General features: G+C 43.0%; 1 protein-coding gene across 1 annotated transcript in view; it reads left to right on the top strand.

Annotated features, from left to right (window-relative positions):
- Positions 1-19769, top strand: part of nuak2 (NUAK family, SNF1-like kinase, 2) — a 42735-nt gene extending 22966 nt beyond the window's left edge. The window contains exons 3-7 of the mRNA XM_043716378.2: positions 2386-2537; positions 7513-7578; positions 12687-12806; positions 13829-13961; positions 15878-19769. Coding sequence (XP_043572313.1) covers positions 2386-2537; positions 7513-7578; positions 12687-12806; positions 13829-13961; positions 15878-16983 — 1577 coding nt within the window. The 3' untranslated portion in view covers positions 16984-19769. The remainder of the gene's footprint in view (positions 1-2385; positions 2538-7512; positions 7579-12686; positions 12807-13828; positions 13962-15877) is intronic.
- The last annotated feature ends 2807 nt before the right edge of the window (positions 19770-22576 follow it).

Raw genomic sequence — 22576 nt, forward strand, 5'->3', positions numbered from 1 at the left:
GGGGGAGGGGAAATGAGGAAACTGGTGAAATCCGAGTTCATCCCTTGTGGTTGGAGGGTTCCTAGGCGGAAGATGAGGCGTTCCTCCTCCAACCGTAGTGTTGTTGTGGTCTGGCGATGGAAGAGTCCAAAGACCTGCATATCCTTGGTGGAGTGGGAGGGGGAATTGAAGTGTTGAGCCACAGGGTGGTTGGGTTGGTTGGTCCGGGTGTCCGCCTAGGAACTCTCCAACCACAAGGGATGAACTCGGATTTCACCAGTTTCCTCATTTCCCCTCCCCCCACCTTGTCTCAGTCAAATCCATCGAACTCAGCACCGCCTTCCTAACCTGCAATCTTCTTCCTGACCTCTCCGCCCCCACTGCAGTCTGACCTATCACCCTCACCTTGACCTCTTTCCACCTATCACATTTCCGACGCCCATCCTCCAAGTCCCTCCTCCCTACCTTTTATCTTAGCCTGCTGGACAAACTTTCCTCATTCCTGAAGAAGGGCTTATGCCCGAAACGTCGATTCTCCTGTTCCCTGGATGCTTCCTGACCTGCGCTTTTCCAGCAACACATTTTCAGCTCTGATCTCCAGCATCTGCAGACCTCACTCTCTCCCTGCCTGGAAGAGCCCACTATTTCTGATAAAGTCAGACTTGGGCATTGAATGTGTGGCGGGTTTGTTTGGCCTCACCCCTCAAAGTGCATTGTCAATCCTTTATTGCCAATCGGTCAAAATCCTGGAGCTTCCTGCCAGTCGGCACTCTGTGCGTACTGACTCCACATGGACTGCGATGGTTCAAGAAGGCAACTCATCACCACTTTCTTGAGGGCAACCAGAGATGAGCAATAAACCCTGACTTAGCCAGCAATGCCCACATCAGATGAAAGAGTTAAATAAAGCACTGAACAGCAGATCGTGGCACTCGGAATTTTGGCGGTGTCATTTTTTTTAACAAATATTGAGGTGTGGTTTGTTATTGAGTAAAAAAAAAATAATGAGTTGGATTCTCAGTGGGTGGCTGGTGATGTGCAATCAATATAGTTTTACTGATACAAAAATGGAGAGGTTTTTTTCATGTTGTTACGGAGATTATGACTCATTTACTTCAGACTTTATCTGTTCTAGTTGTTATATATCAAAGTTTTCATTTTAAATTCCATAACAAACGCACATCATGTTGTATATGAGAGTTGTGGTGTAATTTTTAAATGTCAAGTTATGCTATTCGGTGGAGATGACTGGAATGTCCCAGTGTAAACAGGATCCAGCAGTGAGTCTCGGGAAGAACTGCAGTGATTGGGCAGTGGGTGTAAGTACTTTTCCAAAGCACTTCCTCTGCCATTACCTTGAGTGTTGAATGTTTTTGGGCTATTTGGCCATGAGGGTATCACAGCCAAACCTACTATTGTTCGTAGTCTAACACTGATGAAGCACACTTTTCCAACAGAGCTTTTCCATGTTCTGATCAGGAATGGGAACCCAGCCTGATTTCTACCCAACTTCTGCCATTAGTTAGCACTGTTACTGCTGCCTTCAACTGGCCTCCTTTGGCTGAGGACAGAAAGGCCCACAATTATTCTGGTGTGAGTGGTCTCAATATCACATTGGGTTGTGTGTCTGTCATCTGGGGTGGAGGAAATCAGTTTGCTTCCCTTCCATCAATGAACAGTCAGCTTACTCAGGTGACTGTGGTAACTGTGAAATGCAGAACTTGTTCCAAAACAATCTTTGACTTCCGGTCCTGATGCCTGTTACCAGCATGATTAAACATCATTGACTCTGTAGCTATTAGGGTGGTGCTGCTTCCAGTTGGAGAATGAGTCAGAGGACCATCTCCCTGGGTTCCTAAGTTGGTCTTCAACCTGAGCTGGTATTGCCTGTGGCTCCCAACTGGAAGCTGTAATTTTAACATGAAACATTATTCCAGTCATTTTAAGCTTTTTTACCATGGTTACCAAAACCGCCAATCTCATTGCCATCTGGCAAACTCTGAATTCTAACCTCAGTTAGAGGGTGGCTCAGTGGTTAGCACCGCTGCGCCTCAGCACCAGGGACCGGGTTCAATTCCTGCCTCAGGCGACTGTGCAAACTCCACACAGACATTCTCCCCATGTCTGTGTGGGTTTCCTCCGGGTGCTCCGATTTCCTCCCACAGTCACAAAGATGTGCAGGTCAGGTGGATTGGCCATGGGAAATTGCCCATAGTGTTAGGTACATTAGTCAGGTGTAAATATAGGATAGGGGAATGGGTCTGGGTGGGTTACTCTTTGGACTTGTTGGGCCGAAGGGCCTGTTTCCACACTGTAGGGAATCTAATCTTCTAATCTTGAGTAACATAAATTTGCCATGATGAGGTTTGCTGATGTTATTTTTATTCTGCTTTAATTTTCTTTTAGTTTTTGAAAACAAGGATAAAATTGTGATCATTATGGAGTATGCAAGCAAAGGGGATCTATACGACTTCATCAATGAGAAGCAGAGTCTGACTGAACAAGAAGCTCGTCATTTCTTCAGACAGATTGTATCTGCCATACATTACTGTCACAAGGTATGCTTTCAGACAGCATCTGCCAAACAGCTTGTCTCTCCTTGGTGGGTGGCATTTGGGATTCCAACGCAAATCGATTTTCAATGGGCATTGTCTGCACGATTGGAATTAGTGAACACTTTGCAGCTCACGCAGCTGAACACAACTTTTACATTGACACTCCGTCTGTCTCGCATTCTTTCAATCTTTTTGTCGCTCTCACTCTTGCTCTCACTCTTCCCCACCCACCCCACACACTTCATGTCAGTTCTAGTGAAGAGTCATCTGACTCCATGTTAGCTCGCTCTCTCTCTATGGATGCTGCCTGACCCGCTGTGATCACCAGCATTTGTTGTTTTCAGTATAGATTCCAATATCTGCAGTAATTTGCTCTGACCATTTCAGTGAGGGAGGTAGATAAATCCGTCCTGGAGGATATGCACAAGCTGGTGAGTCAGGATTTGGTGTGTTTATGAAGCACCCGGAAGTCTAATAGCTTGTGAATACTCTCCGATCAGAATTGCTCTGGTGGGAGACCGTAAGGGACGTGCTCCAGCACCTGGTGACTACTCAGACCCCAGTGCCAATCAGACAATAGAGAAAGTGAAATAACCGAAAGTAAAACCCTCCCAAGTGGCACACATTGTATTTTAATGAGGGCTGGTGGGAGCCAGATTTGTTTTCAAACAATTATCTTAGGTGTAACCAAATTCTTCGCATATAAAGTCACAGGTTTGAATGATCCTATTTTGTCTAACATAGAGCAAGTGCATTGGGTGTGCTGGCAAGTGTGACATATGGACCAAAATGAATTTCCTGTTTCTGGCAATTACGGCTGGCTGATTTTGATGACGTAATAATAACGTGTTCTGCCGTGGGTTTGGGGGAATGTAAGGATTGAGAATGGGGAAAGGGTGTTTGACATTTCTAGAATCCGAATTCCCCTTCATGCTAAGGTCCTTGTGTCATCAAAGTGATGTCCTTTTCAATTAAACAAACAAAAAAGCTGGGCAAGCCTCAAGGTGTTTTCTTCCTTTTCAATGTTAGTGTTTCCTTTTTTTCATCCTTTGTAATCTAACCCTCATGGAGAATAACTAGACCAACAAGAATGCAGTCAACTTCATTATCACGTTGAATCTAAAGTTGAGGAATGTGTGGGAGAGTTTTTTTGTGTTGCTTCTAATGAAACCTGAGCTGGCAATATTGGAGATTAAGGAGCATTTTTACTGCAATTAAAAAACATTTACAGTTTCTCTTTCCTCTCTTCTCCACTCGCACTCCTGTATCGGGTGTGGTCCAAACCAAATCCAGCAAATTTCCTTTGTGTGATCCAGACTGTAATATCATCAAGAACTCTGACAGCTCAATAGTATAATGTCGGAGGCTCCACCCAGTCATGTCTTTTCCTGTAAATGTGACTGATGATCCGAGACACAATCCCTTGACTGATTTCACTCCCATGCACCCCACCCCCTCTCTCCCCTTATTCAGGTTAGACAGATGAATAAGTAAGACTCGTATTCCCTATTACTGCAGGAGATTGTGTGGGGTAATCATATGGAGTTGCTTAAAATTGTAAAAGCGTGAGAGGAGGTTGATACTGAGAAAGTACTTCCCCTGCTGTGAGAGTAAAGAACAAAAGAGCATAATTTTAAAAGGAGAACTGTGTAGGAAGAAAATCAGGAAGTACTTGTTTGACATAGTTCTGCTGGAATGATTGTTGAGGCTGGGTTTAGTTAGCGTTTTCCAGACTCTGAATACCTCCCTCCACCAGCACGTAGGCAGCTATATGCAACACCTACACAACGTACCGAGGTGACATTCCTTTGACAGTACCTTCCAAACCCATGACCTCGACGTAGAAGGTCAGCAGGTATGTGCAAACATCTCCAACTGCAGATTCCCCTCCACATCACATGCTCTCTTGACTTGGAAATCTAATCACTCTTCATTCACTGTCACTGGATCAAACTCCCTTCGCAATAATGCTGCTAGTGTCCCAGGGACTGCAACAGGTCAAGAGGGTGACACACCACCACCTTCTATGGGACAGTTAGGTTTGGGCTCTAAATACTGGCCCAGTCAGACCCACACACATTCTAACATTCAATAGGAAAAGACTTGTAAGCTGAAGTAGGCCATTTGGCCCATCAAGTCTGCTTTTCCATTCGATGATATCATTGATCCTTAACTCCACTTTCCTGCCTTATCTCTTTAACCCTTGATTCCCTTACTGTTTAAAAATCTGCCTCTCTCAGCCTTAAATATCCTAACCAAACCAGCCTTGACAGCCCTCTGCAGTAAGGAATTCCACAGATTCACCAGCCTCTGAGAGAAGAAATGGATTGTCATCTTTGTCTTAGTTGGACAATCCCTTACTTTGAGATAATGCTGCATTCATCCAGTGAATTAATCTAAAGAGAAAGAAATTGCCGAGTTGAGGTGTCTGGAAGTGATTGTGGGTAAATGGACTTGTGATACAGAGCAGTCGCTAATTACATGGCTGAAGAAACTTGGGGCCAAATGGCTGCTTCCTTTTATTGTGGTCTTCACAGAGACTGGAAGAGCACAAATTGTGTAAGCACCAACAACTGGTGCCCTGTGTTTTTGGGCTCTTCCAATAATACCAGGCACTCTTCTGGACATCAACAAGCTAAAAGACCATCTACCAAACTCCCCTTTAGCTAATCCCAGTCCCAGCATGTTCTGTCCTCACCTGAAAACATTGTTTTTAGGACAATGTGTTTGTGATAGTTTCTCTTGAAAGGAAAGCAGGTCGCAAGACTTGAATTTCCCGTTTCTTTTATTTTCTTTTTCCCCCTCCCAATATTCCAGTATGGGCTAGAACAAGTTCCTCTTGTATTTTCATAACATTTGGTGACATGTAAGAATCGTTTCCAACCACCTGGGTCTTTTTAAAACAAAAAAAGTTAAAACAGATGTCGGCAACCCAACGTGACCAGCTCAAAATAAATGTTGTTCCCTATTAGTAATAATTCTGTTATTCCGGCCCCCTTTCTCATAATGTTGCACAGCTTCATTTTTAGAAGCGCTCAGGGTTGTTGGGGTGGGATGGGGTGAGTTTGGGGGGTGGGGGGGGAGGGGTGGCTTTTCTTACTCTTTGGATGGTGGTTGATTGGTCCCCAGATACTTCTGAAGCAACCTGCTGGTGCAGAGCAAGCAAGAGAGAGTTAGTCTGCGTGCTGTGTGTCTTGGCATTGTGCCACTTTGCGTTAGGGCAATACAAGTCATGTACAGGGATCAGACGAAGCCTGTTTCCAATTGAGCCTAATTTACAAGCCCTGTGTTCACTGCAGGTGGAGAAAGACAGTGGGGGTGGTGGGAAGATAGGGGAAAGGCATGCCAGAGGTGAAAGGTCATTCTGCTTTGCCTCCCACACCACCTCCACATAAAAGACTTGACTCGTTTTCCAGTTCTCTTCAGACAAGACTCAAGAGGAACGAAACCTTTCAAAGCTTTTCTTCAAACACTCTTTCATTCGAGGGGAACGAAGAAACTTAATGGACAATTATTTGGAATGTGGGGCCTGGATTCAAAACCCACAATGAACACTCAGCCTCAAAAGAAAAAAAAAAGCCACCAATTTAGCTAAAAACAACATCCTGTCTTATTTTCTGTCTGTTGGGCAGGAGGACTCAATAGTCCAGCGTGTGATAGCATCACTTGGCATTGCAGGGGACATGGAGTCCTGAATATCATTCCCCAGTCATTGCTATCTCAGTTGGTGGAGGGTAAGGTGGGTTCTGCAGTTATCTTCACAGCCCTGGGGTTAAGAAAGGAAAATAAGACTCTTTTCCTAACCCAGTGAAAACTCCCTGACACATTGGACCTACATGTGCAGATCAATTTTATAAGCGGATTTCTGTTAGCTGTCCTTGGTCAGATTTGCTTCCTGGAGGATTCAATATGTGATTGCCCATGAAATATCCTTTTATCTTTGACAGTTATTTCATCAGAAGGATAGATATAATTGTGTTGGAGGTGGAATAGTTAATGTTAATAAGGCCCCTGGAATGGGGGAGTTGTCCATTGATGAGAAGCTTAACAAACTGGGGTTTGTAATCTGTGGAATTTGTAAGAATGAGGATGATCACATTGATTCTGAAGGGTCTTGACACCAGGCGAGACAGATTGTTAGCCCCTGTGTAGGGGATCCAGAACACCCGGCATAGTTTCTGGTATAAATGACAAAAGAAAATTTCCAATGATGGTTGTTAATAAGCAAAATATATTTCAAAAAAGTGGAAACAAAGTCCCCCTGTGATTTTTCTTCCTTCGTCTGAGAGATTAATTTCTTGAGACTTCAAATCCGCTTCTGTAAGATTGGGCAAGTCTAGGGTGGGTGGATTTGTGTGTTGCGTTGTTTGAATTTTCATATAGCCTTCTGACACTGGTAACGTGGTATCTGGAATTATTTGGACATGATTGGGTTGGGACAGTGCTGTTCAGAACTGTAGGCCAGCATGAGGTAGCAAACCCCTTCAGGAGAAGTGGGAATAAAAACTAGAGGTTTGAAAACGAACTGGATGCATTGACTATAGAACGCTGAAACAACTGTTCAGGTTACACCGGACCAATAGTCTAACTTCCTCTGACAGGCATATGGGGGCTGCCTTCTCTACATATCTGCTAGTTCACATCCTGAACTGTTGGAGTTTCATGCTTCCCTGTTCTGGTTAAACCACCTGCCAGACAAAGATACACTGAGCCCTCCAGAGATGCATTATCCAATCAAGAAATGCAAACAACTGGATAACAAAGTAATTTTTGTCTCTGTGGGAGCTTGGGCCCAGCACCACTCTCTGCACAGAGGGAGGGACAACGAAACTCCAAATTCCTGTGCTTCTGCTGGCTAAATCTCTTTCAGATATGCAGTAAAGCCAAGATGGATTGAGAAATGTGTATGACTGTCTCTTCACGCCATCTGGAGCTAAGCTAAGAATTTATGGTCTTGGTTTGGTTTCTTCTTTTCCAGAACGGGATTGTGCACCGGGACCTGAAACTGGAGAACATCCTGCTGGATGCCGCCAGGAATGTCAAGGTAAGGAGTGACACTTTGCCAGATTGCCAAAGTTTTGTTGCGAGAACAGTTTCTCAGTTAAAGGGTTGAAGTGACCCTTGATTTACTGGATTGACTTTTTTCTTTTTGCAGATCCCTCTGTATTTGTCCCTCCTCACTATCTTCCATCACTCCCACAGCCCTCTGAGATCCCTGTGCTACTCCAGATTTAGCCTCCTCTAAATGATCAAAAGTCTGGATGCTCGTGATTTTCAGTCATGGCTTCAGCTGCTGAGAGCCTTAAACTGCAAAATTCCTCACTAAACCTCTCCACCGTGTTCTCCCATTTTTAAGCTGTTTTTGCTTTGCCAAGGAAGCCATTGGCCATCAGCTATAACGTCTCCTCATATGGCTGTGTGTGAAGATTTGTTGGATAACATTTCAATGATACAACTTGGGAAGTTTTACTATATTAAAAGTCTTATATAAATATAAAATGGTGACTGTGTACATAGGAGAACCAGCCTCTGAATTATAGAGGGTATTATCTCCCTGATTCTGAGATTACTCAGGGAGACTCTGAAACAAAGTGCCCTTGTCTAGAAAATTGTTCACATTTTGGTTCTGCCTCTACATTCGTACTGTGCTCTGCAGTTCAATAATTCCTACCTTCTTGACTGCCACAGACTAAATTGATTAAAATAGTAAGTGCAGCCTCTCTGTTCACTTGCAAACTAATAAATGGGCTTGTTTTGCGATGGGTTCTATAAAAGGTCATTGTAACAAACGCACATTGTCACCTAGCAACTATTACAAACACTCCCAACCCTAACTATCTCAATGAGAGCCATTCAGTCCCAGTCCATTTTTATTGCTTTTTCTGCAGTTCCAATGAGAGTCTCACTTCTCTCTTTCCCCAGCCTCCAAAACCACTAAATCACCCCAAATGGAAATCACCCACTATGGAGTACCTACCCATGATCTGTGCCCAGGGTGTATTTAAACCAAAGTCATAGCTGTCTGTGTCAAGAGCTACCTGTTGTTTTGGACAATCGGAAATCTGCTCTGTTGTTCTAATGTTTCAGTTCACATCGCAATCATTCATTTGAACTTGGTATTTCCCTCCCTTTCTCCTTTTACATAGATTTTGCAGCATAGAATCTAGCTATTTGGTCCATGCTGAGCAATTCTACTACATATAACCCTTTCTGCATGTATTTATCTTCCTTTCTTCCTGAACTGGATTTAACCATCACTGTTGATATTCAATAACATTACCATCACTGAATCCTCCAAAATCAATGATTGCCAGAAACTGAACTGGACCAGGCATGTCAATACTTTGGCGACAAGAGCAGATCAGAGGATTACAATCCTACATTGAGAAATCCGTCTCTTGAATTCCCAAAGCTTATCAATCATCCCCAAGGTACAGGTGGAGAGTGGTGGAATATTCCCCACTGGCCTGAATAAGCAGAGGTTCAACCTGTTTGACATAATCCAGAACAAAACAGCTAACTTGATTGCCACCATAAGCATTCACTCCCTTCACTATCTGCGCAGAAGTGTGTACCGTCGACAAGATAGAACATAGAAAGTACAGCACAGAACATGGCCCTTCAGCCCATGATATTGTGCCGACCACTGATCCTCATGTATGCACCCTCAAATTTCTGTGACCATATGCATTTCCAGTAGTCTCTTAAATGTCCCCAGGGACCTTGCTTCCACAACTGCTGCTGGCAACACATTCCATGCTCTCTCAACTCTGTGTAAAGAACCCGCCTCTGACATCCTCTCTATATTTTCCTCCAACCAGCTTAAAACTATGACCCCTCGTGTTAGTCATTTCTGCCCTGGGAAATAGTCTCTGGCTATCGACTCTATCTATGCCTCTCATTATCTTGTATACCTCAATTAGGTCCCCTCTCCTTCTCCTCCTTTTCTCCAGCATCCTGGTAAACTACCTGTGAACCCTTTCCAAAGCATCCACATCTTTCCTATAATAGGGCGACTAGAACTGGACACAGTATTCCAAGTGTGGTCTAACCAAAGTTTTATAGAGCTGCAACACGATCTCACGACTCTTAAACTCAATCCCCCTGTTGTACTGCAGAAATTCACCAGGTCTCCTCAAGCAGCACATCCCAAACTAATAACTACCTCCATCTAAAAGGACAAGGAACATTATCTGTAAGGTCCCCTCCAAGCCACCCATCATCCTAACTTGGTAATATATCGCTGTTTCTTCACTGTCACTGGGTCAAAATCTGAATTCCCTCCCCTGCAGCAAATAGACTTCGTTAGTTCCAAAAGGCAACTTACCAGCACCACCACCGCCGCCATCACTACAAGGACAATTAAGAATGGGCAATAAATGTTGTCCTAGCCAGCATTCATTCCCTGAATGAATTGTATTTTTTTGCAAACACTTCTCCGTAAAGAGTGTTTCAGGTGCAGGGACCCTTCTTGAGAGCAAGAAAAGGAAAGATTCTTTTTCTGTTATGAAGAAAGGTCACTGGACCCGAAATGTTAACTCTGATTTCTCTCCACAGTTGCTGGCAGACTTGCTGAGTTTTTCCAGCAATTTCAGATTTTGTTTCTGATCTCCATAACCTGCAGTGCTTTGATTTTTTTTTGGACTTGTGATAAATCATTGGAAGGAAAATCTGGGGGAAAGATCAAGTAATTGGGGTGAACTGGATCATTGAGATGTTGTGAACTTGGATGGACAAACTGGTTTCTTCTGAATTGTGCCAATGTATAATTCTCAGAGAAAGAGCTCTGTGACCATTAATGGACATTTTAAGGACAAAATGAAACCAATCGGAGAATAACAAAGGAATGTTAAAGAGCATTAACCAGTTCAAATTCACAAAATTCCAATCCACAGATGTCTTTTCAGTGGATTTCCATAACAATTAAATCTAGTTGAAAATCTGTAAGTTCTGTCATCAATCATTTAACCAGATTGCAACAGTTTGGTCTAATTTTAGTTGTGAATCTTTCGACTTCTCTTCTTCAGAGCACTGAATACTTAGTTACTGAGTATACTCAAAGCAGAGGAGGACCAATTGTTGTGGTCTTAAGTAATTGGGGCTCATGGGAAAAATGTGAGTGTTGAGGTAGAAGATCAGCCAAGAACTCATTGAATAATAGAGCAGTTTTAATGGGCCAAATGATCGGCTTCAGCCCTACCCCTTATTTCTTAATTTTGGAATTTGTTATTTAATCTGACAACACACCAGGCAGTTGTTTCAGTTTCGCCCCCCCCCCCCCCCCCCCCCCTCGTTTTCTTCTGAAGGTGTTGAGTGCAGTTTCACAAGTATTTGCATCTCTTTGTCAAGCCTCTCTGTTTTGTAGTACCATGGAAATACTTGATTGTAGAAAACCGCAGAGGACAGCCTGACTCTGGCAATGCTGTAACCCCCCATGTACCTAAAGGCAGGAAGCATTATATGGTCAATGGGAGCAGGGGACCCCATCTGATATCCTCCTCTTCCCCCTACAGGCACTGCAGCAAATTGCAAAATCTGAATTCCCTCCCCTGCAGCAAATAGACTTCGCTCAAAAGACCCAACCAGCAACTGACTAGAACCGAACAAACATGCATTTTCCTTTAATTGGGGTGTGTTGTTTGCATTAGACTCTCTCCATTCTGCAGTATCTCTCTGGCCTATTTTTGCTACAAGTCTGTTTGCCTTTTGTCCTCATCTGGAGACCAGTGACCTTTTGCTCAATACTGACCCTGACAGTCAAATTGCTAGTTAATATTTGACATGATCTTTTGAAATATATGAAATTGAAAGCATTGAGGGAGGCAAAAACGATGGCTTCAAAATGCAGACGAGCTTTGATCTCATTGAATGATGGAACAGGTTCAAGGGGCTGTATGGCTGTTTCTATGGCTTTTCTGTCTGTTTAAATAGGCATCAGGAAGGATTTCATTGCGGGGTATATTCACAGTGCAGTGTGTGTTTAGATGGAGATGAACAATTCAGCTGACACCTAAATATTAGTCTTTTGGGGTTTCGGCCAGCCCAAGGGCTTACTGGATAATACGGGGATCGGGTGTGTTACTGAGTTGCATAACATCAGAGATTCCCAGTCTGTGCTGCCTAACTCATCTCAACTGAGCCATGAGAACTGGCCTCGTCATTGCCAAGATAGGTGAGAGAGAAAGGCAGCCAAAAGAGAGTGTGTCTGGACGTACCAAAGTGTTTTGTCACCTGTAGTTATTATAATGTAGGAAATGGCAGCCAATGTTTGGCAGAGCAAGCTTCTACAGTGTGGTGAGAGCTATGTAATCTGTTTTTTAATGGTCTTGATTGACGGATAAACACAGGCACACTTCTGGGTAGAAAAAACATAAATATTGGCACAGGACACCACGTGTCCTGTCTACCTATGGTGACCATGTGGATTGTGCAAGTCTCTGCAGGTTGGCATACATCCCAACTGAAAGACAGCCACACCAGCTCTCGGTTTTGACACTCGAGTGCCGGCCTATATTTGCTTTGTCCTCCGTATTCCTTTAGCCTTTTCAAATTGAAATTCTCTCCCTCTACTACCATCCATTACTTGAAAATGTTTGAGAGTGTAACTTGGCTACAGTTACTTGGTGCCCTAACTGTAGCAAGTGAATGGAGTGGAAGAGGAAGGAAATGACCAGCACTCCCCTCAGACCCCTAGTTGCTGCCTCCCATCTTGAGGTCTGATTTTAAACCATTTGCAGCTGTTTTATTTTGGAAAAATATGAAGGGAAGTAGTATTTTTGGCTTGGTGCCTGAGTCTTGTATTAGAAACTAGGCCAGAGAGACCCTTTGGGAAACTGTTCAGTCCAGACCCAGATATAGCTCCTCCTCCTTACACTAACCCTGATGTATAAAAAAAGTAATTACATGCATACCATCTGTCAGTTCTCCTCTGCTCAATCTGATCCAAGCATGTATAATTCTCTTAAGTAAATACACCACAAATTGCACTGTTTGCTTGTTTCGAGTCTTTTAGCAACCCTGTGTACATGCTACGTGTCACTTACCACTCACAATGAGTTGTCATTTGTGTTTTTGATTTGCAGCAGGCAAAGTTCAAACAGTAGTAATGGACTTTCTTTCCCCTAAAGTTGTCTTTTAATCTTTCATTCCCAGATTGCTGATTTCGGTCTCTCCAACTTGTACCACCAAGACCGATTTTTGCAGACCTTTTGTGGCAGCCCCTTGTATGCATCACCAGAGATTGTCAATGGCCGTCCATACAGGGGCCCCGAGGTGAGTGCACAGTTTCTCAATTGCTCCCTCTGAGTGGCGGAGACCTGCTCTCTGAACATTTTTTTTTTCAATGGTGTTTGCATTTGGTCGAAAAATTACGTGCTACTCAGAGCTCTGATACGTCATGTCCATCATCCTCCCCTTGTCATTTCTGTGTTCCCGTTAAGGATTTCTCTTTGAGTTGTGAAACTGGAAACAGGCCTGAGCTTGATGGCAGTGGCAAGTGAGGTCCCAGGCTAGCAGCCAGAAGTTTATGATGGTCTCTCAAATTCACTCGAGAATTCAGACAAAGCTTCTTTATCTGTGGCATTGTTAGAACGTGGAACTCTTACCACAAGGAGCATTTGAGGTGAACTGTACAACTGAAAGTAGATGAGTAGCCAAGGGAGAAAGGATTGAAGGGATATGAAGATAGTGTGAGGTGAACAAAGGTGTGAAGAGGCTCCTTTGCTTAAATGCCGACAATGGGTCATATATTTCTCTGCTGCAACTTTAATGTGATTGTGCAGTCTTGCCTTTGGCTGGGTTTGGAATGCTGTAGGTCTCTATGTATAAAAGGCAAATATAGCTGGGTAACCATCAGTATATGTTAGCTGATCATGAAATGTTAGCAAATAAACCAAGAGTCCTTGCTTAATAAGACGAAAGTTGAAAGGTGCATTTTTGTTAGCTTTAAGCAAATGTGGTAATAATTCTCTTAATCCCACTTGGACAGAAGTGATGGTCTTCAGAACATGGAATTGAAGTAAGATTGATGTGCCCCAACTCACGCGAGTCAGGGCGTCTCTATAAGATCTATGCTAAAGATAACCACAGTGTATTGATTACACACCAAGTTGACACAAGGTGTTTAGAGAAGCTTTGAGCTTGTACTGTAGAACTGAACAATACAGTCTAAGTAATAGAGCCAATTTATTGGTAGTATGCTGAATAAAAGGTTATCCCATATTTGCCACTATTTCTGCCTTCCAGTATCCTTAAGTTGATTTCCAAGGTAACATGAATTATTTTCCTTTCGGTAGGTTGACAGTTGGTCTTTGGGTGTACTACTCTACACCTTGGTTCATGGCACGATGCCTTTTGATGGGCACGATTACAGAAACCTTGTTAAACAAATCACCAACGGAGATTATCGAGAGCCTACCAAACCTTCAGGTAAAAATGAAACCTGCGTTCACGTAGCACCTTGCACAATCTTAAGTCATCCAAAAGTGCTATGCAACCAATGAGGTGGTCTTAAGGATTGTTCATAATTGTTAGATGGAAACATACTGTCGACCAATGGGAAGGGCAGGTACATCATTACAGATTAAAGCAAAATACTGCAGATGCTGGAAATCTGAAATTAAAAAATTGAAATACTGGAGAAACTCAGCAGGTCCTGCAAAGAGAGAAAAATAGTGATCGCTTCAAATCCAACATAGCACCACTTTGGAACCGAAGAAAAGTCATACTGGCCTTGAAATGTTAACTCTCTATTTCTCTCTCCACAACGCTGCCAGACCTGCTAAGTTTCTCCAGTACGTTTTGTTTCACATCATTGGAACCTGACTGTATTCCTTTAATTGATGAGGAAATGCGATAGTGGGAAATCAGGCATATTTACTGCCCAGTTGAGACCATTGGCTGTGCCGAGGACAGATCATTGCGACCCAAACATCACATGCACTTTCCCATGGAGCCATTAACAACATACATGATAAACATGCAGTTTTACAATGACTCACTGGCAACGACAGGAGATGTTGTCTTTGTTCAAACTAACTCCTGTTCATCCATCATCCCTTTGCTCCTTGACCTACATTGGCTTGTGGTCCACCAGTGCCTTTGAATGTAAACATTTTGATCTCTGTATCAAATCTCACTCCATATCCCCATGACATCAGCCCCCTGTATCTTTGTAACCACCTTCAGCCCATAAACTCAGATTTCTATCCTGCTTCAATTCTGACACTTATACATAGAGTCATAGAGATGTACAGCACGGAAACAGACCCTTCGGTCCAATCCGTCCATGCTGACCGATATCCCAACCTAATCTAGTCCCACCTGCCAACACCTGGCCCATATCCCTCCAAACCCTTCCAATTCATATACCCATCCAAATGCCTCTTAAATGTTGCAATTGTACCAGCCTCCACCACTTCCTCTGGCAGCTAAAGTTAATGTGTAGTATGCACTGCAGACATTTATCAAGGCTCCTTTAGACAGCACCTTCCAAACCCACAGCCACTTTCATCTAGAAGGGCAAGGACAGCAGATAGGTGGGAATGCAACCACCTTTAAGTTCTCCTCCGAGATACTCACCATCTCTACTTGAAAATATATCACCATTCCTTCGGTGTTGCTGGGACAAAATCCTGAAAATCCCTCAACGTACATCACATGGACTGTAGCGGTTCAAGAAGGCAGCTCACCCCCACCTTCTCAAAGGGCAACTAGGGATGGCAGTAAATGCTGGCCCAACCAGCAACTCCCACATCCCATGAATGAATGAATGAAAATGAAACATTCCATCATTGAAGCTGAAACCATAGCCTTTATCAAGGAAAGGTTTTGGCATTCCTCATTTTAAGGTCCTTCTTAAAACCTTCCTCTTTGACCAAGTTTTTGTCTGAATGCTTCCTTTGTAAAACTAGTGAGATATATTGATTTACTTCCTGCAAAGCACCTTGAAAATACTGTCATATTAAAGGTGCAATATAAATGAGCATGTGTGGTGTTGCTGCTGCAAGGCGCGGTGGCTCAGTGGTTAGCTCTGCTGCCTCACAGCGCCAAGGACCTGGTTTCAATTCCGGTCTCTGATGATTGTCTGTGTGGGTTTCCCTTTGGGTGCTCTGGCTTCATCCCACAATTCAAAGATGTGCAGGTTAGGTGAATTGGCTGTACTAAATTGCCCATAGTGTTAGTCATGGGTAAATGTGGGGAATGGGTCTGGGTGGGTTACTCTTCAGAGAGTCGATGTGGACTTGTTGGGCTGAAGGGCCTATTTCCATACTCTAGGGAATCTAATCTAATCTAATCTAATTAATTGGAAATGGTGGTTCATGTTTTTTTTGACTCTGTCTCAGATGCCTGTGGGCTGATCCGTTGGCTACTGATGGTGAACCCAGACCGCCGAGCTACCATTGAAGATGTTGCTAATCACTGGTGGGTGAACTGGGGCTACAAGACCCCGGTCTGCGAGATGGAGTCAGTGAAAGACTATGAAATGCCAGTGACCATCACTTCCGACTGGCTGCAGCGGTCATCTCGCATTGTCTTTGAAAGTGGCTCGAAGGTCCGTTGCTTCTTTAAGCAGCACAGCTCGCCACTGGAGCGGCAGAGGTCCCTCAAGAAATCAAAGAAAGAGAATGACATCTCGCAGTCGCTGCAGGAGGGGGGAGCTCCTGAAAGCCAGAGCAAGTCACTGCTGAAGAGGCCGAAAGGAATCTTGAAGAAAAGGAACAATTACGAACATCGGTCACACAGCGCAGGCAATGTCAATCACCCTGTATCTTTGGAGGAGACTGCCTTCATTCCGAAAGACTCCAGCATGTCAGCAGTGGAAGTCAACAGCCAACAGCCCAGTGCTGTGGCCCCTGCACCAAAGAAAGGAATACTGAAGAAGCCTGCAAAAAGAGAATCTGGTTATTATTCATCACCAGAGCCAAGTGAGTCAGCAGACCTGCTAGACTTTGAAAACTCCCCAGTCTTTGAGGTGGGGAGCTTTGACGCCGGTCATTCCATTGGTGATCGCTCCAAAGACACAACCAGCCGGCGCAAAGGCATCCTCAAACGCAATGGTAAGTTCTCCTCCAGCAGCACAGACTCTACAATGGGAAGTCCCACCCTGAAGAGCTTGGGATCCTTCAATGAGTTGGCCTTTTCTGACATCAGGCTTTCGTCGAATTGGAGCTACCCATCCAGCGCGGTGAGCGAGGACAGCATCCTCTCCTCGGAATCTTTCGACCGCCTGGACCTCCCTGAGGGCCGGCAGGAGCGCAGCCAGATGCGGAGCTGCGTCTCCGCCGACGACCTGCTCCACCTGGATGGATCGGAGTCAGACTGCAGGCCGCGCCTTCGCAAGATGAAGTGCTTCACAGAGTTGGGTGACAGCAACTTCTCTCTCATGGACCTTGATCATGTGACTGAGGTCTACAAAAAGGCTGTGGCGATTTGCAATAAACTTGTCTGAGTGGCTCTGTTAAATCTGTGCCTTAATGATGGTTCATTATAAATGGTTGATGTCAAAACCAAGTGCTGAGAGACGGAAGATGAACAGGACAGACAAATCAAGATTCCAGAATGCCTCTTCGAGAAAGAGGAAGAAGCAGAGAATGTAGGACAAATTTTGAGGGTACAGAATGTGAGAAAAGGTTGCAGAATGTAGAATGGAGCCAAGACACAGTGCAAGGAGTCACTTGTTACTTCATTAATCTAATGTTTCATCTTCAAGAATACAAGGACGTTGTGTAATATCGAGCGAGATCCTGAATGAAAAAACTCTAATGGGTGACAGACCTGCACTATGAACACTGAGATAAAGAAAATAGTGATAGTGTGAAGCCGATTGATGTGTAAAATAAGGGATAAAGGTAGGAAATAGTGGTATGTGAATAAGGAAAAGATGAGAGATCCTTTTAACCCCTCTGCCTCCCTCCCTACTCTGAGAAAATGAAAATGTACTGATAAATAGGGGGAGGCAGAGACTGGAGAACCTCTATAACTTTCGATTTAACAAGAATCCGCCATTCAGATTGACCATGCCAACATTGGCTAATGAATCGCCAGCAAGTCCATTCCATGGTGCTCCAGACTGTTCAACCGTTGCCTGCATCATTGGTCAAATAATGAGTACATTGTGCCCTAATGTAACACAGCCTCTGTCAAAAAGGAGCAGTGCATCCGAAAATTGGGCAGTTGCACCAGACAGAACTGAGTTTACTATTTATGGGACAAACATATATATATATATAATATATATATATTGCCTGTTAATTTATTTTGCCCCTCTGCCTCAGACTTTTTGGTTATATGTAAATAAGTGAATGCAGAAGAAGTTTAATATTATAATAGAATTTTTTCTACTGCTCAATTAATAATGATTATGACCATAATTCTGAGTACACTCTTTAATTTGCAATGGAACCAAGTTGATTAGAGGAAGAGAATAATGTGTGTTACACTGTGGAAGAGCTGATGCCATTATACACATCATTTGCTGTCTAAGTGCTTTGAGATTACAATCAGAAACTGAAAGTTCATTTCTTCACTACCTAAATATATCATTCTAAGGTTGATTGTTGCAAATACTGCATCATCTCCATATCATTCTTTAAGCAAGGTATATTTTTTATGTACTAATTCCTGATGGTGTTGCATGTCTTTCTGTATGAATGAATGAATGAATGAATGTATGTATTTATGAGTGGTGACAACTTATTTTGCTGAATGAGTACTTGAATCCTATTTGGGAGTGCCCCAGACTCAGTGTAATTAGTTAAAATCCTTCATGTCCCGTGAAGGCTATGAAATGGTCTGTCCTGTAAATATTTGCGAGGTGGTGGGTTTTTACAGGAGAAACAGGCAGGCGTTTGAAAATGTGCCCATTAATAAGTGGGAACAATTGGATTTTTTTTTTACCATGTGGGCTTTAATCAGCGTTGACCAGCACATGACTGTAGAAAGGGAATGTTGAAATCTGTCAAGAATTGTTTTTTTTTTGAAGGTTTGTGTAGTGGGGAAATATTGGTTTCAGATTTAATTTGCTGCTTGCATTTGTATACAGTGGGTATAATGTTATCTAACATGTTTAGTTACCAGAGAAGTGGCCAGGATGGAATTGTATTGAACCCCAATAAATGGATTTTCTGCTTGATGGGAATTGAGTGGAAGATACAGCCTAAGTAGAGTTGGATAGAAGAGTATAGACTGAAGATTGAAGAGTGAAACAAATTGAAATGATATCAACCTAAGCTGTTATTTGGAATGTAGGAAAACAAATTGGCCCTCCTTCAGTTCAGTTAAGGCTGATCCATATTTTAATTCCATTTAACCATTACCTGTCTTGATTCCATATCCTTGATACTCCTTCTGAAGCAAACCTACATCTATCAACCTCTTCTGAAATTTTCAATTATCTCCCATCCCAATTTTTTTTTGTTGGAGAGACTATTCCAGCTATCCAAAATTTGGGAAACAGTGCCCCCTAACATCATCCCATCAGAAACGCTGAGCTCAAATTCTGGAGTTATGCCCCACTGTTCTGGATATTCCCATCAGTGGAAATCGTTTCCCTGATTCCTACCTGTCCACTCCTCCAAATTGTCTGCTAAATATCTCCACTCAATCAGCCCTTAATCCTCCATCCACAAATGAACACACTTGGAGGTTGTTCTTTTGTTCCTGAGCTAGCTGACCAGAGCTTGGGACAGTGGTTGAGGTTTACAAGGTTTGGAAAGGCAAGAAACTCGCAAAGTTTCCACTCGCTTTCATGGACTATTGACTTTCCCACCCCTACAGCAACCCTTGTTCGATAATATGATAAGATCAGATTTGACTCTAGACTTTTGATGTTCAATGTCTACCTTCAAACTGAAAGACATGCTGTCAAATGAAAAGATGGAGAACACTTGTGGTCATGGAGGTGGCCTAGAGGGACAGAATATGATGCCAATTTCACCAATATTTCCCCACGTTCTGCACAATCTGAAAGAACCAGACTAGTTTGTAGCCAGTTTCAAGAGCTGAAACTTAGGGTTAGAGCAGTCTGTGACCTTATTGCTTATCTGCTGTGGATTACATGCTTTTCACATGTGTTCCTTGAGTTACTGAGTAATTTGTATCAAACAGAATGTTAGACCGAAAAAATCTGTGATTTGTTTTGTTGTAAATTCTTAATTTATTTTTTTTCCTGTGGATATCTTTTTTAGATGGTTGAAATGCATTTGTCTCACAATTAAAAAAAAAACTACCTTTAAAGTTGACTGTTTAATGATTTGTCTTTTTAGTTAATCTGAAGGAAGGGGTGTTTTGGTAACCATGTCAACCTAGATTTTGAGTGTGCATATATGTATGGAAATCTATTGCAGTCACATTCTTTTGTAGTAAAGTCTCCTTCATCTCAGCAAGTGGTGGCTACTTTGGAAGTGACTGTTTCTGTTTGCTGAGCTTGAATGGTTAACGAACTGATAAAAATGTGAAGTAGTGCAGCTTTTGGCTTTTACCTTGCCCCCATCATGTTTTCTTTTCTCCCCAAACACCTAAGAATGCTGAGGAGTTGTTGATTTCTGAGGCTGAGAGGGGCTGGTCAACAGATGCTCATGCCTTCTGCATGTGAGAAGCAATGAGGCTGCATAGGAATGGGCTATTCGGCCAGCCGACTCTGTGCCTCCTACAATGCCTACTTAATCTCACTCTATCAGCATATCCTTCAACTCCAATCTCCTGTGTTATCTAGGTTCCCCTTAAAGGTTATTCACGTCAATTACTCCACACGGTAGAGATTTTCACACTCTAAGTATATTCTGCTCAAAGTTCCTTCATAATTCCCCATTTATTACTCAGTATCATCTGTATGTACACCCTTCCCAATGTTAGACTTCCTCCAGTGAAAATATCGACTTTGTCTACCCTATCAAAGCCATTCATAATGTATCAGATTAGGGGAGGCAATGGCGAGTGGTATTATCACTGGACTATTAATCCAGAAACTGGATTAGTGGTGCTGGAAGAGCACAGCAGTTCAGGCAGCATCCGAATAGCAGTAAAGTCGACGTTTCGGGCAAAAGCCCTTCATCAGGAATACAGGCAGAGAGCCTGAAGGGTCCAGAAACCCAGGTAATGTTCTGGGGACCCAGGTTTAAATCCCACCATAGCAGTGATGATTCTGGGCGAAACCCATCTGTATTACTAACATCCTTTAGGGAAGGAATCTGCCATCTTTACCTGATCTGGCCTACATGTAACTCCACAGCAACAGCAATGTGGTTGGTTCTTAACTGCCCTCTGGGCAATTAGGGATGAGCAATAAATGCAGGCCCACTGACTTGGCAAAGAAAATCGCATATTGCCCCAATTTCTTGAATTAAAAAAAAATACTTGTAGGGCTTTTGTACAGAGAAGGGACCCAGTTCATTCTGTTTTAACTGATATCTCTCTGATCTGATATTACTCCTATTGTTTTTTGTTGTTGTTACACCTTTTCCATTGTGTCATTAACCTTTTCTTTAATGACATGCTTAGACCCACTACCTGCTTGCCTTAGAGCAGCTTAGGTGATGGATCAGCAAAAGGTTTTTCCCAATTTGCACCAGCAAATGACTGGGAAGAAAACTGGGACTTTCAGATTCAAGACGTCTGAACTTCCAAGTCGTCTTGAGACACAGGACACTGTGCCTCAGGAAAGAAATATTGGCCTTGAATAGGAGTGCAGCACCAGCTCATCAGAATGATATGTGGGCCGTAAGGGTTAAGTTACAACGACTGCTTGATTTGACCAGGCTTGTATTGCCCTGAGTATAGAAGATTGATCTAATTAAGATGGTTAAGATGATTAAAGGATTTAAGAGTAAATGGAGAGCAACTATTTCCTCTGGGGGTGTAGTGGGGGAGAATATGAGCTACAACCTTAAAATTACACTCCAATGTTGAGGGGTGATATAAGAAAATGCTCTTTCACAAGTAAGGGGTTGGAAATCTAAAATACTCAGCCCTAAGAAGTTGAACCTGGAGGGTAACTGAAAATGTTAATTAGATTCTATCATGAGTGTTTTGAGAGTTGCAGAAGTAACACATGTCTTTGGCACTGAGACAGAACCTGCCATGATCTAACTAGATTTGAGGAGCTTAATGGGCTCTTCCTGTTTCCCCTGAGCCACTAACCCGGCAAAGAGTGTCACCTGCCACCCCACATTTCTTGAATAAGGCAAAATGTGCTGGAGAAACTCAGCAGACCTGGCAGTGTTTCTCTGTCCACAGACAATGTTAGTGGAGTTCAATCTGACTTTTTTTTCAGAATTAGTTTCTCGATCTACATTAACTTCTTGACAAAGAGGACCACTGGAGGCATTTTGCTCTAAAATTTTCTCTTCCACATCATCTGTGCAAGAGCAACATTAGAAAATATAGTTGTGGATTAATTTCTTTCCTGCTTCACATAGGATGTGAGATGCCTGAAATAGACACGTGCAAAATTAAAGGCTGAGTTTAATCATTTTTTTTCTGGAAGGAACTAAATGTCTAGTTTGAATTGGTATTGTTGATTATAGGGATAAATGCACCTCGAAGTGCTGCTACTTTATAGAACGTTAAAGGATTCTCAATTTTTGCAGATTTCAGCTGTAAGGAGCAGCATTACTGTATCTTGAGCCAAATAAGAAAATCTAACCAGTTTCCCTTGATATTTATTGCCATCATTATCACTGAATCCTTTGATAACAAATATCCTAGAGGTTACTAGTGACCAGAAACTGAACTTGACTAGATAAATAAATATTGTAGCTACAAGAGCAGCTTTGAGATTAGGGATTATGCCGTCTCCTCTCCACACTCTTGGATGAGTGGAGCGCCAACAACACTTGAGAAGCTTGACATCATCCAGGACAAAATCTTCGAGGAGAAAGTGAGGACTGCAGATCAGAGCTGAAAATGTGTTGCTGGAAAAGCGCAGCAGGTCAGGCAGCATCCAAGGAACAGGTGAATCGACGTTTCGGGCATAAGCCCTTCTTCAGCCCTAAAGAAGGGCTTATGCCCGAAACATCGATTCTCCTGTTCCTTGGATGCTGCCT

Source organism: Chiloscyllium plagiosum, unplaced genomic scaffold, assembly GCF_037043375.1.
Source record: "Chiloscyllium plagiosum isolate Xiang-an unplaced genomic scaffold, Cpla_swu_hap1 HiC_scaffold_26, whole genome shotgun sequence".
NCBI lineage: Eukaryota > Metazoa > Chordata > Chondrichthyes > Orectolobiformes > Hemiscylliidae > Chiloscyllium > Chiloscyllium plagiosum.